Source organism: Toxorhynchites rutilus, chromosome 1, assembly GCF_029784135.1.
Source record: "Toxorhynchites rutilus septentrionalis strain SRP chromosome 1, ASM2978413v1, whole genome shotgun sequence".
NCBI lineage: Eukaryota > Metazoa > Arthropoda > Insecta > Diptera > Culicidae > Toxorhynchites > Toxorhynchites rutilus.
Genome location: NC_073744.1, coordinates 41,721,600 through 41,740,508, shown reverse-complemented (window position 1 = coordinate 41,740,508; position 18,909 = coordinate 41,721,600). Strand labels below are relative to the sequence as shown.

General features: G+C 37.3%; 1 protein-coding gene across 2 annotated transcripts in view; it reads left to right on the top strand.

Moving 5' to 3' along the window:
* The first annotated feature begins 4,779 nt into the window (after positions 1-4,779).
* LOC129766637 (delta-1-pyrroline-5-carboxylate dehydrogenase, mitochondrial) overlaps positions 4,780-18,909 on the top strand; it is a 30,022-nt gene continuing 15,892 nt past the window's right edge. Inside the window, exons 1-3 of one of the 2 annotated variants that reach the window (XM_055767216.1) lie at positions 4,865-4,882; positions 11,415-11,488; positions 11,583-11,810. In XM_055767216.1, coding sequence (XP_055623191.1) covers positions 11,761-11,810 — 50 coding nt within the window. In that variant the 5' untranslated portion in view covers positions 4,865-4,882; positions 11,415-11,488; positions 11,583-11,760. Of the gene's footprint in view, positions 4,883-11,414; positions 11,811-18,909 lie in introns of both variants that reach the window. The other variant, XM_055767221.1, reaches the window with a different exon arrangement.

The window sequence follows — 18,909 nt, the reverse complement described above, 5'->3', positions numbered from 1 at the left end:
TACATTTAATGCGATTTCAAATATACACGATACATACTTTGATTGATATTATATGCGATTATGATTTATTCGGATTTCTTGTAAGACTTGGCACGTGCAAAATTATACGATTTAATGTTTGCTGGGTGGTGTGTGTCGGTACAACAAATTTATTTAGTCTGTCACTTCTGAAAGGCGTCAATTTCTCATACAAATATTTAGGGCATTTTGTAGTGGTTATTTTATGAATCAAAAGACAAGAACGAACTTTGATAAAGTTGTGGAATGAGTGACCCAAAAGTTCGCTTTGTAAATGAGAAACGCTGTCCAGGCGGCTGAGATAGAAAACGAAACGAACACAGGTATTATGGGCGACCCTTAGCCTGTCCAAAGTTTGCACATTAACCGAAAGCAAGCGAAAGTCACACGATATGTTGTATGGTAAAATGAAACTTTTAAAAAGTCTTAGCTTAGTATCTTTATTCAAGCAATAACCTTTCAATTTGAAACATCGCAAAGTGGCGTAAACCTTGCCACATTGGGAAAAAACAAATTTATCCCATTGGAATCTGAATTATGAATCCTAGGCTAGTGGCATTATCGACCAAACGTATTGTGTCGTTTAGGCGAAAAAAATTTTTCTCGATTTTTTAAATTTTCTAATTTTAAAGTTTTTATCTAAATCACCGTTCACTAGTCTAAAAATAGTCTCGTTGTTCATACCATTACAATTCATATATATAGTTGAACATCATCTGCGAAAATGAGTACCGAGAAAAACTTCAAGATTGATGAAAGATCATTAATATAGAGACTAAAAAGAACTGGACCTAGAACCGACCCCTGAGGCACACCCGAAGTAACTGGTAGGAAATTTGAGAGAATTCCATTTGTCCAGACTGCTTGCTTACGATCACATAAGTAGGATTCAATGAGCTTAACGGCATCAGTATTGGAATTAAAAAGAAATTTAAGCTTGCTCAGCTGATTATGAGAAATCGTATCAAATGCTGCAGAGAAATCTAAAAAGTCATGATCACTTTGCCACCACTGTCGATAGCAGCACCAACATTATCATAAAATTTTAGCATAGCCGCTTTGGTACTATGACCCGCACGATAACCAGACTGAATAGATAATATTTAACTATGCTCAATTGACATCTGGTAATTTTTGTAATACACTTCTATTGTCTGGAAAGTTCATGCTGCTACTGCTGACAATCAAATCGTGACACTTATCAAGATTAATCCTCGATACGCGACCCATGAATTAGTAGATTCGCTACAGATTTCTAAAACCACCGTTCAGGAGCACCTGGTAAAGCATGGGTACGAAAAACACTACAATGTACGGCCTTCATATTAACCCATATTCCGGAACCCGATCCGATTTGACATATCGCAATCCAAACGAGATAAATTTTTGCATTCTGCAATCTCGAGTTGCAACATTTGCACAACCCGATAGGATTTCCGGATTCCGGAATAAGGGTTTATTCTACCGAAAAACGTTTGGAGGAATGTATCTCAATCTGCGTTTCTTTAACGCAACGAAAATACATATTTGTAGCGAATTGTGAAGGGCAAATCATTCACAATAATGTTGAGTTGAAAAAATCTTGGCAAGTGATTACAACCCCGAAGCAGGTTTTCGCCTGAAGGAAGTCATGGTCTGGGTCTGGTGGGACTGGAACAAAATTTGTATCATGACCCTCTACCAAGGAACTAGCTTCGATGGATTCCAACAAGTACTGCTCGCAGCTGAACGTATTAAAATCAAACGATCCAGAACGCTTCTAGGGCGCTTCTAAAATTCCACCCGCCTTACTCACCAGATATTGCATCGTCAGATTATTAACTGTTAAGATTCCTGTAAGAACTTCAACCAAATGCATAGCATAAAAAGCGTCTTGCCCAGTTGTTTAACGGGAAAACAAAGAGAACAAAAAAGTCCACCCATCTGAGAGGATAGACCGAATCTGCGAAAGCGAAAGTCATTGATATTTAAACGAAAAAATATTTCGCAATTCGAGATCACGAATGGGCAATCTCGACATCTATTTAGTCGTGACATCCGGATTTGGAGACAAAATACTTTCTATTAGATTAGCAGGCTTGAAGCCAATTTAATAATTAAAAAAATTAGAATAAAAATTTCGACTTGATGTTATTTGTGTGTGTTATTACTTGCAAGACCCGACTTAACTACTATGATATTCCCACTAAAATTGATCTTAATGAATATAAAATCATTATTAGATAAAAATTTCCTTCAAGATTTTTCACAATTTTTCAGAATTGAAATAATACTCAATTGCATAGAATTGAACACTATTACATTGTAACGGATAGTCTTAGCTCTGTCGAAACTATCCGTTCAGTGAGGCCGGAAAAGCACTCGCCGTACTTCCTTGAGAGAATACGAGAAATTTTGAGTGCTTTAACCATACGCTGTTATGTCATTACCTTTGTCTGGGTCCCTTCACATTGCTCAATTCCGGGTAATGAGAGGGCTGACTCATTGGCAAAGGTAGGTGCAATTGAAGGCGATATTTATCAGCGTCAAATCGCCTTCAATGAATTTTATTCTTTAGTCCGTAAAAATACCATCGCTAACTGGCAACGTAAGTGGAACGAAGATGAATTGCGTCGGTGGCTTCACTCGATTATCTCTAAGGTTAGCCTCAAACCATGGTTCAAAAGTCTGGACTTGAGTCGGGACTTTATTCGCACCTTCTCTCGACTCTTGTCCAATCACTGTTCGTTAGACGCGCTACTCTTTCGTTTTAATCTTGCCGATGGCAATATCTGTGCTTGTGGCCAAGGTTACCACGACATGGAACACGTTGTTTGGTCGTGCGAGTTGTATCTTGTTGCCAGATCGAATTTAGAAAACTCTCTTCGGGCCAGAGGAAGACAGCCCAATGTGCCGGTGAGAGATGTGTTGGCTCGTTTAGACCTTGATTACATGTCCCAAATATATGTATTCCTAAAAGTTATCGATCTTCGTGTGTGATTGGCCTTATATCCTTATATTCTCCTTTTCCTTTTCCTTCGCGAGAAATCAAATCCCTTCTTACTAACAATAGAATAAGGTGAAATGTAAATACATATTAGATATAAGATAGGCTTAAGAATTGAGTATGATGAATGTGAGTGCGAATGTGAGTGTGAACATTGTCAACATATCCTTATATCCCTTCCTTTTCCTGAAAAAAATGTCACCCTTCTAAACTCGAGCAAACCGCGAGTAATCGGTTCTCTACTTCATTAATACTAGAATTAATGAAAAATGTTTATATATACTTGTAACAATACAGATAGGAATTTGGCTCCTTTAAACTTATGTAACTAAGCCTGTAAAAATAAACGATTTAATAAAAAAAAAATGCATAGAATACATATTTTATATGGAAAAGTAAATTTCAATTAATAATTTTTATTTTCAAAGTGTGTTCAATCCACCAATCAACTAACTACCATTATCCTGCCGCAAAACGGAGCACAAAGCTGAATGAATATGCGGATCAGTAAAATGAGCAGCATCAGAAACTGAACACTGTCTAACGTATATGTGTTTGAGCGGCAATTCGGGTGTGTGAACGATCCAAAACTAGCAACTAGTTTTCATAATTTGAACAGAACGATGATATTAGCCTATTTTTTTTATTTATACGATTTCTGTATTGTTCCGAGATTCGATTTTCTTTGACAAATGACAAAAACTGTTCTCAAACAAAGTTCTTGATTTCATTGTCTCATTTTTTGAAAACTCAAACAGCCAGCCAGCCTTAATAAAAATACTCGAGAGTAGATTCACAAAAAACATTTTCATATGGGTATGAAGATAACGTAAATGGAATTCGGAAGAAAATAATGAACTCCCGGATAATGTTGAAAAAAATCGAAGAATTCAAAACAAATCGTTACCATTGATAAGGCTATCATTTTTATCAATAAAAACATGGAATAGAAAATAGAAACACACATAAAATGAAATTTAGGCGAAAAAAAAATTGAATTTTCTTGATTTTATTCCCAAATCTGGAGGAATGTCTACGTTGTTATTAGGTGGAGGGGTAAAAGGAATATCCACGCTTGTCCACGAAGAGGGAGGGGGGTGTCTAAAATCATGCTTTTTCAGTCCACGTGGTATGTGGACAGCCCCTAATTTGTATGTTGCTTTAGTTATTGTCTCGCAAATATTTTTTCACTTCTGTACAAAAGGGATTTTTGAACCAATCCTCAATTTGTTTTTGTCGTTATACCGAAACATTTTAGGCCGTAAATCGAAAACGTGCCTGAATTGAAGAGGGCCGATGTCGTATAAAGCAAGGTATGGGTGTATATAAAATTGTATGAAACAGAAAGTAGTAAAGTTGCGAGCATTCTAAAAAAAAAATTGCATACAATTTCAACTTTCAAAAGCTTTTCGGTTAAAGTTGTGTTCAGAATAAAGTTTCATTACTTCAATAGCAAAAATTTCAAAAGTGTCCTATATTCATGGAAAGAAAATGTCAAACATTAAAACGGACAATCGAAATAGATTTAATTGATGCTTTTTGAATCCATTCCGCAATTAGAGAGAGCACATCTTAACTAATAGATCCAGCAATTAGCAAAAAAGCAAGAGCCCTAAAATACTTCTTGAGTGTGCAGCAATCGTTTTACGCCCTTCAGAATCACATTGGATATGAAGCTTTATCCACAGCGACTAGAAAAGCATTACTTGCTGTGCCGTTTCTCTTTGTGTTGGTAGTCTGATATTGCGGGAGTGTTGCGGAATGAGAGAAATTTTCCATTCAATGAAATACCTTCAATCAGTATGTTTATAACCACTACGGACGTATGCAATAAAAAGAAGCAATTGTCGGAATCGTGTTAAGTTTTCCCTAGTTACGGTAATGTCGTGCCGATGATTATGAAATCTACCGTTTTTCGTGAATTTGTCATGTCTTTTACGTAGTGATACAAAATCAACAAAAATAAAAACGCGTGTCGTGTTGCGTGAACGAGTTGAAGTTGCAATATTTATCCGATTTTAGCATTGCGTAAAGTGCAGTATGGTCAGGGTTGCCAGGATTACTTGAGACTGGAACGATTGCCGGTAATTTTTAGATTTTGATCCGTTTTTCACACTTGATTCTAATCTCTATCCATGGTGTCGAAAATTCAATGCAATGATGCGTCGTCGTTATTAGTTGTTACAGAAATAGATTCTGTTTTGTTAATTTAATGAAAATGACAAATCAAAATAGAACATCGTACCATCATGTGGTGCTGCTTTGTACACTTTGATTCACTTTGAGATAATGAGTGGATTTAATTTTTTTACACATTTGATGTGGATGTGTATGTAACACCTATGCTGAATATGAGCTAAATGTATCAAGGGGTTGAAACAATGTTCACACAACAATAAAAAATGGCTTTTAGCCTACATCACAACTGTCAGTGTGGAACAAAAATTGATTTTTAACCCCCCTGATAGCTGATTCAACTGTTTTTTAAATTTATTCATTAGGCTCATTAGCATTTTAGCTGTAACAGAGCCGGGTTTTAATCGTGTACATGTACATATATGTTTCATTAAATTGTAAATTACACAGTAGTTAGTAGTAGCCATTTAGGCGTAAGGGTATTCTTTCTATTCTGCCATTGTTCAGCAGACCGGACAGCGGAGACAGTTGATATTGATCATTGTTGGGTTATTTATAGAACAGCAGCCCGATGTTTCTTGCAGAACAGAGCAGTTGTATGGATGAATCGATCTTTGTTCCACCGTGGATCGATTTCCATCGCTGATGATGGTTGCGTGGACGTAGTTATTCTATAACAACACAAAGATGGTCAATTGAGGGTCCTGAGTTTGAACTCACGATCGATCGCTTGATAAGCGAACGCGTAACCAAGTGGCTACGAAGACCCCCTGATTCAACTGTTGAGTCCAGTTATATATTGCAAACAAATCACCCATCCCAGAGAAACTTGATTTATCAGGTGGTTTATTATTGACACTATCTAGGCAAGACATATGTGGGATTTCGGCACGATAGGGTTAAAACTTTAACCCTTTAATAGAAGTTCACTGTGGATTCAAAGTTCAAAGCAAAAAAAAGCAGCGAGACAGCAACTTTTCTACCATCGAATCCAAACATCACTAGGTACCAAAGCAACTCTAAATGCAGGTTTGATATAAAATCGATTTGAGCAATAGCTGATTAGCAATTCTGGCATCGCTTCATCTTCCATTTCATTGCTTTGCTTATACAAGTGCATTTTATATTGAGATATTGCTATATAAACGAAACACAAATTTATGCATAACTCGAGAACTATTCAAGTAAATGGAGCCTGGATCCAAATTTGACATGTGGTAGTTTTTTGGTACGAGAAATGTTTCTATGATGGTTGAACATACCTCACTCCTACGAAATTGAACTTTGTTCGAAAGTGGGAATAGATTTACTATCTATATAAATGGAACAAATATCTATACAAATAAAAATGAATCGCTAAATCTGGTGGTACGAGCAAAATTCGTCCGATTTGAATCGTCCGATTTGAGCTGTCTTTATTTTATTATATATTTTCAATATCAAACATGTATCCCATATAACAGAGAAACATGTTATTTGCAAGTGATTGAAGAATCTTGAATGAGAATTGTGTCTGAAAATTATTTTATAATATAATAATAACGAATTATGATAAAAGTACTGCTCCCGTGGCCGAGTGGTTAGCGTCACACCTAACATGCCGGGGGTTCCGGTTCGATTCACGTTCTGGTCAGGGGAATTTTTCGTCAAATAAATTTCATGCGGCACTGTGATCACGCGTATTCTAGAGCTTGCCACTCAGAATGCATTCATTGCGTGTTATTTTTCATAGCCTCACCTCAACCAATTACTAATAAAAATGACGCAATTAATACTACGTTGAGACGGCGAAGTTTCTCTAGGAATGCTAGTGCCATTTAAGAAGAAGAAGAACTAGGAAATTTATTATTTAAAAAAAATTAAATTAAACTTTAAAGGGTCAATCAATGAAGAGTTCTTCGATTGAACCAGCAAACATTCGCTTAGTAAATGTTTGAAAGTATCCATATAAAAAAAACAAGTGGGTTATATCTGTTATATAACCGCAAGGTAGACGTAGGACTACCGTTGGCTCGGCAATCATTTATTTGAAATTGCATCTGAATCAATTCTAAATGAATGAATGAATGAATATTTTGAAAGAATGCTGAAAGTTTTTCTTGTTAGTGTGTGGTTGGATGAGTATATATGGGATTGTTATTAACATAAAATTTAACTCTTTCGAACTTGTTGGTGGTTCCGAAAAGAACCAATGGAATTTGAGTGGCCTTGTAAAAGCAACTGAAGATGTTTGATACATGATTCATTTTTGTTTCGTGAGAATAACACGAGATTTTTCATGATCACTCCATGCGCAGAATAGAAAATGAGGGCGCCACTTCACGGTGAAAACGAAATAAACTCTATATAACCTTGCATAAGATTCATTTCTTCTTTATTGTGATGTGATAATTTTTCATTATTTTTCCTTGCGAAAGCAGAACAGAAACCGATGCTATTGACGAATTTACGTTAGATTTTCAACCAGCGAGTAAAATGATGATGTTTTGTTTTTTTTTTTTGGTCGTTTGAATTTTTTAGAAAAATCAGAGTTTATCTTCAAATTTCCCGGTTTCACGTATTCTTTCTACGCTAAAAAGGTTAGAGAATCGCCATTTTACAATGTGGTATGTATATTTTAAAGAATGGCTTGGTATAAGTGTCGTAAATAATTTTTTTTTCAACTAGAAAAACGATGAGTAGCTTGTGTTGTGCTAAAAATACTAAAAATTCTTCTTGTATTGGCCCTTACATTATCAATTATGTAATCCAACTTAATATGATATCGATTTCATCACCATTATTCACAGTATTCATAACCTGTATGCATTATCAAACTCAAAATTTTCGAAGATTATCAATGACTTTGGTCCGATCGCGTGTTGAAATCATCGTAAATATACAAAGCCCTAACTCTCTTACCATATACTGAAGACATTTAATGGTTGACATACATCTAAATAGAAATAAAATGAATAATCACGACCGAATCTTGCTTTTCAGTGCGTAGAATAAACAAACATCATCACTTTTGTGGTTCTGAACTCTAATGTAGGAGTCGCATGGGCTGATTCAGTTTTGCGTAAATTCGTCAATTGGATTGCATCACGGGAACATCAAGTCGAATGCGTAAATGCGAATATTCGTTCGCTTGAACGCATTCACACGCAAACAATTTTTCATGACTGTTCCATGCGAAAGCAGAACATAAACTGATGCGAGTGAAAGTACTCACGCCTTGCATGTGTCCGCTGTGGTTTTCCAAACACTAATGCAAGCGAGCAAAAGAAGTCGCAGCTTGCATGTATTCGCTATGACGGTTTCTCCAGGTGCCTAGATTTTGCGTCCGTGTTCGGGAACACATTGCGATCACCAATCATCATCAATGAGCAATGATGATTTCAATAGCTTGCTTTCGAAGCAATTTTCAAGCTATTGAAACGATTCTTTGGACCAATAAGTGACAATCATATAACTCGTTGACATTTTATCTTTCGAAGAAGTGATTATTATACCGCTCCATTCAGCCGGTAAAAAGGTATTAACGTGCAAAACCTTGCACTCCAGCGTCACTCTCTCGTTTTTGAAAATATGAGCTTACACCCCGGTACAGAAATGAAAGACGTAGTCCTACGTCAAAAATCAAACTTGGGCGAGACGAAGTTCGTTCAGTCAGCCAGTATTATATGAATTCTAAAAGCATTTCTTTCAGGAAACATTGTTAATCAAAAGCGTTCAAGTTTACCCTACATGACAGTATACAAAACTTTCGATAATGTATCTTCAACAATGATTCACAAAGAGCGCTGTTGCGAATGTTTTTTTTTTGCCAATCAATAAGGACTGAGATCTCACACATTAAAATTTTCCTCTGATTCAATGTAAGTTGCTGGAACCTATGAAATCTTTTTTTGGACGCAATTTTATAACGATCTCGTCAACTTTAAATATTCTCCGATTCATAACATTAGAACCTCTCAATTTGTGTTTGCTTCCAGATGCTCTTTTACCATTATTACTCTCGCCAGATGTATTTACTTGCGACGGATGCGGTATCAGTAAGGCTAAGGTGACACTGCCTGCAGCTTCTTACGAGAATAAGGCTGCACGCAACACATAAAATCGTGAGAAATAAACAACCACATAGAACTGTATTGGTGTGGTTACATTGCTTCCCACTTGCTTCGTTCAAATTCACCAGCTTCTATCGAACAAAATTATTTGTTTCCCTTCGTCAGTTATCGCATAATCAAGTTTTCGTGCGTACTCCGATCCAATGTAACCTTAGCCTAAGGTTAATGCATCATCCATTGAAACGACCTTTGAAAAGGACCGGTGCGGCGTTTTCCTTTAACGCTCGCAGCTTTCCTTTGTCTCAATGTTAAAGAAACGCCTTGCGTGCTTGACAAATGTATGATAAATTAGAAACAAACTAATTATTGAAAAAATTATAATTTTCTACATCAAGAAAAATTTTGAGGAAATGGCCAAAGCACATAGTGCAAAAATATCGTAATCCATCGCTACTACCGCTGAAAAATAAGTCATATCTGCCTTAAGGCTATGTTCTCATTGCAGCGGGGCATCACCGTGGCTTGGGCGGGACGTGTGACGCTTACGATTAATCGTGTGTGTTCACATTGAATTGCCGTGAGCGTGGTTTTGGCGTGCAAACGAAAACACTTACGCCGGCGATATTTGTTCTTCTCCGCTCTTCTCTTGCATATGTTTGTATGTAATAGTGACAGAATTTATAACTGCACGCATTTTTGCTAGAAGCAAGTAATCGATATCTTCTCTGCCCGTGTTTGTATAGAGACGCAAGCGACCAAATGAACAAATTAGACTTTTTCGCCATGTAATACGCTTGCTCAACATGCAAACAAACATGTTTTGCTCGAAAACATTTGAGCAATTTTGAAAAAACATTTCCGAAAAATCACTGTTTGTCCACACAACAGACGTAGTTCCATACAGCTTTCATACATCGTTCGAAAATCAACAATTATAAGTATTATGTGCAATAAGCTAAATCTACATTGAAATCACATTCTTTGTAGAGTTCAAATATGCCTGTCACGATAGTTTCTTATTACTAAGTGTTTCCTTATAAATGAATATATGAAACCATTGAAACACTCCTCATATAATTTCTATTTTCTGTACACTGAAGTGCGATGCACAAAGAGGAGCAATTGTGTTTTTTAATGTTATAATTGCCTAAATTTCTGCATTTGAATCTTCAAGTATATAATGAAACAAATGGATCAGTAGTAGAATTAAAATAATATTGGGTCTTAGCATTATAATTCCTCGGATTCGACAGCGAATTATTCCTCACACTTAGCATCTACTCTTACCGTTGGTGTAAGTCACTCTACCATATTTATGCGATTGATCGTGATGGTGATATCGTGATAGTATTGAAGAAAAAATTGAAGAAAAAAGTACTATCATAGATTCGCAACAAAACAAAACATAGATTCGCAACAAAACAAAACAAAGCACACCCGCTCAATCCACGTTAACGCCCAGCTGCAGTGAGAACAAGGAATAACACGTGGAGCCCCGCGCCGGTCCCTATGGGCTGTGGGCCAAGCTTTTTTGTAGGAAAGCTCTCCCTGACTGGGACCGACAGTTACAAAATAAGAAAATAAAATTATGTACCATTTGGTTTTAGGATGTTTCACTTTTGTAAAACATCCGATTACTTTCCAGGCAAATTTCTGACTATTTTCCATTTACACAATAAGTACACTGATATTGTGGAAACGCTCTTGATATGTGCTGAATGGAAAGCGCAGCAGGAAAATTTAGGGGCTCAACTTGTTGATTGATATTGGCGAAAAAATACTTTTAAATGAGCTAAGCAACTCATTTTTCTGCAATTTCTAATACTATTGTAAACTAGACGTATGGATTGTTTATCATTTGAATGCGATTAAACAAATAAAAACTTTGAACCTATTGATAGCTGTTTTGCAAAATACAGGAGCTTTAACCGAAAGACGGCATTTTTGTGAAGCCTTATTGAATTTCCAAAATTGCTTTATCACGCATTTATCTAGCCTTCCCCCAATCGAGTTTATCCTATATGATATCTGGCAACCTTGTCCTGCTGGCTGTACTCCCAGCTGTCAAACTTCCTCTCCCGAAGATCAACACTTCGTGCGTGGAGAGGATATCAAACGCGAGTAAGAGCAGAAAATAATAAAAAATTGCATCTACAAGTCTGTTGGTCGTTCAATCAGTCGGATGTTCTAATTGGACGGGTCTTACGTAATTTTTGCAATAGGATAGGTATTTCACGGAGCTTGATTTGCTATGTATATTTAGGATTGTCCGAAATAGTGGACCCGAATATAGAACGTAAGTAATTCATTTGCGTGTTGCGATATAGATGTGAGAAGAGTGCGTGAAAATTCGGCAAGTGAATGAAAATTTAAAAAATCAATGACGGCAGGTGGTGCAAGGGTGGAACACAAAGAACACTCACTTCCTATCCGTCGCGATTTGGACTGGAATCCTAGTGCCAGCAGAGAGAAGATATCGATTTTGGTGCTGTATAACGTGATCACGTAACAAGGAAGTTCCACCGAGAATTCAAGGAAATCTTCAAAGGGAACAAGTCGAGAGGAATAATGCTTGCAGCATACAAAAACGGTGGTCTGCTTGCCAGCAGCATACAAAGGTGAGTCCATTGCAACGAGTAACAAACATAGAGTCCATATTTTTGTTTCCCCCTGTCCTTACTCAACAATGATATATACAGACATGTGTGTTATGTCGAGGGAAACCGGTGACGAAAATATATTTCAAAGTTCTAATTTAGCATTCGGTTAAGAATCTTGTCGCACTAATGAATCCACTGAAAACCTCCCTTTTCTCTATACTGCACTCTCTTGATTCTTGATTCTCATCTCTGTGATTTACGAGAGAATGAGAGCGCGGAGGTGTGTATCGTTTTTTTTTGAGCAAAGCAAAAACCAAACAAAAACAAACGGGTTCTGGGTGTGGGTGCTGCTCTCGCTGTGATTATGATAACATTGTTTGATAATGTTGCTAACCACATGACTATGGCTGACATCAGCTCATGGATTTCATTCAATCAATCAAAAAAACGGATCCCTTTAAATTGTGTTTGCGAATATTCAAGGACGCGTATAGCTTTGGAAGTGCCCGTAGACGTAAGGTTCATTTGGATAAGTGGGTTTATTTATATACCACACACACGATCTTATGTTGATAATTCATGCAGCACTTGAAACGTTAGTATGTCATGTTCAACGAAATAATTACAAAAATAATCATCGTGATGTAAAACGTAGTTGTATTGAAGCATCCGTTGGATATTGTATATTAATAGTACTATCTGAATCATTTATCAATTTGAAGAGAGGTTTTCAGTGTTTGCAAACATTGGATAAATTAGCAATGCGCATACGCTATTACACGCCTCTCATCAATCAAAATGTGTAAGGTAAACAATGTTGGTTTGTCCGATTTTGAGTGTTTTCACGCAACTAGTTAATCTTCATGAAAATCACATATAATCAAGACGAGTTTGTGTTTGTTCAAATGCCCCGAATTTCAAATTGTTCAATGTTTTATGTTTTGACATAGGACTATGTCTTTGATTTCTATATAGGGGGTCACTCTACGAAAAATGTAACAATTATTAAGAGTTTTCAAACGCATATTACTCAAAAGAAAAAGAAAAAGTGGACATAAAGTAGTCTCAAATATGGTGGGTGGTGGTTCAAAATTAAATCCAAACTTGTTAATTAGAATGATCAGCTGGCTTGACGATTCTTGTTGATTACGTGCTGCTTCATGGTAATTGAGCTCGTTTCCGTGCGTTCTTATCAATACACGTTTTAGTTCAGAATGCAGAATCTATATAAAATGATTTTTTGGACCATCGGCTAAATTTGAAAAATCATAACTCAAAAACGAAAAGAAGCGCCTCTCTGGTTTCGAGATATGTTGTGTGAAAAATCCTCAGCTTTCCAAAAAAAAAAAAAAAAAAAACTATAGCGCCTTTGGTCCCGAGAATATGAAAACAATAAAAACGAATTCAATCAATAATAACGAGAGCAGAATTCACATTTTTTGCAGGTATGGTATTTTTCAAAAAAGGCCAGGTAATTGGCTTTAATTTGATATGTCGATCATCTGAATCGGTCAAGTAGTTCAAAAGTTGTGAATTTTAGGAAAAAGTCATTTTTCGAAAAAAGAGGAAAAAGTTGATCTTTCTGACAACCCTAAAATTGAAATGGTCACCCTAACAAAAAAAATACGGGTCTCATAATTTGCGATGAAGAACAAAACTACCACTTTTGACGAAAATCTGAGAACCATTATATCGGTTTGGCATGGAATGGCAACCGAACTCCTCCGAAACAGCACGACCGATTTTATTTAAATTATGCATAAAAAACTTGGTAGACATAAGAATAAAATGTAAACTATATATAATACTGCTAGGATACCGATGTACTCATGAAGAATGCTGTGAAGATAGCTACCCCACCTATGAAGCCTCAGAAACACAAAAAAAATTATTACTGCCTCCCACATAAAAGCAGCAGTTGCAGAAAAGCGACGACTAAGACGTATCTGGCAAAACAAACGATCGCCAGAATCTAAAAACCAATTCAATGTGGCACAACGTAAATTAAGAAAGCTATTACAAGATGAGAAAGATGAAAAATTCCATAATTACTTAACTGAATTATCGCCAAATCAAAATAATAATTACTCACTATGGAAGGCAACTAAGAATCTAAAACGACCTCAGTTACAGGTCCCGCCGTTTAGAATGCCCTCTGGTAATTGGGCCAGAAGTGACGATGAAAAAGCAGCAACTTTTGCAAACCATCTTCAAAAAGTTTTCACTCCGAATCAATCCGGACCTAATCAAGAAACGCTCAAATTTTCTGGTGCTATAAACCAAAACAAAATAAAAATCAAACATCAGCTGGTGAGACATGTTATCAATAATCATATCAATGTGAAAAAGTCACCCGGTATCGACCACATCAACGGATATATGATCAAGGAACTACCTGACCTAGCAATTAAACATCTCACGAGAATTTTCAACGCAATGACCCATAAAGGATATTTCCCACAAGCATGGAAAATTTCGACCATCATTATGATTCCTAAGCCAGGGAAAGACGCACAGAAAGTGGAATCTTATAGACCTATCAGCATCCTTCCAATCTTCTCAAAAGTGTTCGAAAAAATTATCCTGATAAAATCAGCGCCCGAGATTGAAAGATTAATCCCGAATCATCAATTCGGATTCCGAGCAAAACATGGCACTATTGAACAAGTGCACCGATTGATAGAAGAAATTCGTAAAGTATATGAAGGCCGCGGATACTGCTCAGCGCTTTTTCTCAAGCTTTCGATAAAGTCTGGCACGAAGGACTGCTCTTTAAAATTAAAAATATGCTTCCACAAGTATATGAAATTATGCGTTCTTATCTACTGGGAAGAAAGTTTTATGTTCGGTATAACCAAACTCTATCACCAGAGCAAGAAATTTATGCTGGCGTTCCTCAGGGCAGTGTTCTTGGACCAGTTCTCTATCTCATCTACACAGCTGATCTCCCGACCGCGCGTAACTTAATGACTACAACATTCGCAGATGACACAGCTATTCTCAGCAGTCACAAAAACAGAACGATTGCTTCACGGGATCTCCAGGAACACATAACGGCTTCAAAAATGGAGAATTAAAGTAAATGAAACAAAATGTGTTCACGTTACGTTCACGCTTAATAAGAACACATGCCCACAAATCAAGTTCAATGGATCTGCAGTACCTCAATCGAATGAAATTAAATATCTTGGTGTACACCTAGATCATCGTCTAACCTGTAAGAAACACATAGATGCGAAGAAAACGCAATTGAAGATGCGAGCAAAACAAATACATTGGCTAATCGGGAGGAAGTCGAAATTAAAACTAGAGTTCAAACTACTTCCATACAAATCCATGCTGAAACCTATTTGGCATTACGGCTGTCAACTATGGCAAACAGCTTCAGCAAGTAATATCGAAATCATCGAAAGAGTACAAAATAAACTGCTAAGACAAATTACTGGCGCCCCTTGGTACATCCGCAATAGTGTCATACATCGAGACTTAAGGATGGCGACGGTTAAAGAAGAACTTCATAAAACGAGGAGGAAATATGCGGAAAAGGTGAAGAATCATCCAAATCCACTAGCAAGGCGACTCGGTCAACCTATGGTAACACGTCTGAAGAAAAAACAGGAAGTGGGTTATATCTATGGTATAACCGTAAGGGTGACGTAGGACTATCGTTGATTTAGAGATCATTTGTTTGAAGTTGAATCTAAATCCATTCTGAATGAATGAATAAATGAATATTTGGGGGACTTCGAAAACGAGAGCGTTACGTTGGAGGCACAAGGTTTTATGCATCCAATATAGGATACGAAAAACATTGTTCAGAAGAATAATCTTCAGAAGCTTTCCTGCTAACTGTACTTGATTGACAAATCACAAACCCAAATGTATTATATGGATATTTTATGGATAGAAAACATTAAAATAAACTCTTTTGCTTGAATGTAATTTTCAATTCCAAGGGGAACTGGCAGATTATTTTCAGTAACGATTAGATATTTCCACATTTTCCTCGATACTGGAAGCCCACCAGTGGTTTATGCTAACTCGATAATCATCTGTTAATAGCACTTGATTGAAACATATTTGGTCACAGTGTTACATGGATAGAAAACATTCAAATAAACTCATTCACATGAATGTATTTTTAAATTCCCAGAGGAACTGGCCGATTATTTTCCGGATCTTTCTCGATGCTGAATGGCATCCAAACGGAAAGAATTCCGTGCGTGTATGTGTGTGTGTAGCGGCTGCTTCGATGGTCACCTTCTCTTCTCCTGAAGGATCGGCTTCTCTGTGCTCCCTCACAGTTTCGAACAAACTGCTTGCGTTTCAGGGAAGATCTCGATCCTTCGCTGTCCAGCACCCTCAGCAACAATGTTGTCTTGTCGATGTCCTCACGAAAAATGAATGCGTCTCATCACCAGAATATCGCTTAAGTATGCTTTTTGTGCGTGATTGAATCGAGAGAAGGCGTTGTTTACGATGGCAATTTGGAAGGCAAACTAGAGGGGAATGAACTCTCTGAGCTCGGAACTTTCGGCGACTCATTCTTTGTGTGGACACCGACTGGACAACATCGTTGCTGGACGAGCTGGACGGCGAGGGATCGAGTGCCTTTCTCAAGGCAAGAGGGTGGAGGTGGTAGCGCTGGAGTAGAGTAGAGTTTTCAAAGGGTCTTTCTCAAGGCTAGAGACGAATGAACTGCAAAAGTTTAAAGTCTCTATAATACAATACCTTACCTTACCTTTCGGCGACTGAGCAATAATCGATTGCGGGCGCATACAATATTGGATACGGAAATATCCTACTGATGGGGAAGAATAATCTTCAGAAGCTATCCTGTTAATTGCGATTGATTGAAAAATCACAAAACCAAATGTATGTATTTGGTCACAGTGTTACATGGATAGAAAACATTCAAATAAACTCTTTCACATGAATGTAATTTTAAATTCCCAGAGGAACTGGCAGATTATTTTCCAGCAATGATTAGATCTTTCCGGAACTTTCTCGATGCTGAATGGCATCCAAACGGAGCGAATTCTGCGCGTGTATGTGTGTGTAGCGATGTCTTCTCGGGGAACCGTTTGTGGCATCACTCTCCTCCAGATGGATTCCCTTCTGGCCTAGGGTGCACAAACAGGCTCTTGGTGACACCGTTCATCAGCGCTTTCATGATAAACGAAGAGCTTCACCACAACAGCGACAACATGCTCCAATCGCTGTTCAATTAGAACTGAGTGGATTTCCGAGTGGCGCTCGCTTATATACCGATTGGTGATTTCAATAGCCTGTTTTGAAAGCAATTTTAAGACTATTGAAACAAGTTTTTGGATCAAAAAGTAACAAGTATAGAACGCGTAGACATTTTATCTTTCGAATGAAGTGTTTATCATATGATTTCGTTCAGTTGTTTAGGAGCTATTAACGCTCAAAATCTCGGTCTCCGGCGTAACGCTTTCGTTTTCGAAACTTTCATTTTACACCCTGGTATAGAAATGAAAGACGTAGTCCTACGTCAAAAACCTTTATTATTTGAACGTGGTCAAACGTTAGTGTTGTGCTCCAGCACACATGTGAAATTTTAACTGTAAGAATTGACAACAAACGTAATACTTTATTATGTTAGAACTAAATGTATAACCAATTATTGTTATTTCCACATTATGGAAGATTCAATAAATGTATGTATGAAAAAAAAGGATACCGATTACTAAATATTTAACACTGATTAGTGTGGCCCTATGCAGAAAAAAACTGAACTTTATTTAAATTTTACTTTAAACAATACATATAACCACAAATTTAAACCCCCACATCCTATTTTGAACCGTCATTTTTGTATTTTTGTATAAACAATGTTCAAATAAATTTACCGTCGGTCGTTTTTCAAACAGAACGATTTTAACGTAGAACTACGTCTTACATTAAGGGTGCCAAATCAGAAAACAGGTCACGTTTTTATGAAATAAACTTAACGTTAATAACTATTTTTGCCGCGAATGGATTTTGGCGATTTACATAGTGAACGAATCGGAAAATCCCTAAGATTTGTTTAATATGCTATACATTAGCATCTCCTGGTTTGTAAATGGTTAAAATACATGAAAACTTTAAGCATTTCCATTTTCCCATACATTTCAGGGTTCAGTCCATTTATGTGCTTTCCCGAACAGAGCTGTCCATAACGAGCAACTTATCGACGTGCAACGAAGGGGAAATCGTAGGATATAAAGTAACCGTGAACAAAGGAAAAGAAGAAGAATGAAGGGGAATACATGCCTAGAGTATAAACAGTGGATCTCGCTGAGGCAAACTTTCATTCAGCATCGGACTGTTGAGCAATCCAGTTCACTTTGCTTTCGCTGCGCTTCGATCTAAGATTGGACCCCACCAGTGGTAATCTAACTTGGATATCGTCGTGTGGTTATTCGTTATTCGTATCGTGTGTTTTTCTTTCCGCGTCATAAATTGGACGCTTCACATAGTGTGTGATGAGCAAGAAGAGGAAGGCTGGCTCGAGCCCTGCAAAAAACGAACGCATTGCCAGGGGCAATAAAATTTGGAGGCAAGCGTCATCTAATGATGCACGCGATGTTGGTGCAGTGAAAAGCGCTCGCACTGAACCGAGCCTTCGCATCGAACAACCGTGAAGAAGGCGACTTCGGCGCGTCGGTCGAAAATGTTAACGCCGTTACCCAGGCAGCAACCAGCTCCCCCCGTTGGTGGTGAAGACGGTTGCTCTTAACAAACTCATCAGCGAATTCGCATCGATAGGTGTTCCAGCAGAGTACAAGCTGTGTGGTATAATTCAGTCTTTTTCCAAGTAGTGAACATAGTTTGTTTTCCGTCATCATAAGGGCTTTGATGGTGCTTTTGACATTTCATGAATGTATTAAACTGACGTTATGACGAAGCAGGCGTTAAGGTTGTGCGCCAAAAAATCATTTGGGGAATACCAAACATCTTGAATGTCATACTGGAATGTTATAAGTTATTTGGGTTCGCGTGCCAGTCGCAAAACTGCCTTCAACTAGGATTGCATTTGCACTAGTCTTGATCATAATGAAGCAATGCTACTGTTTTCGAGGTTGTTGATATTAAAAAAAGAGTTTATTTC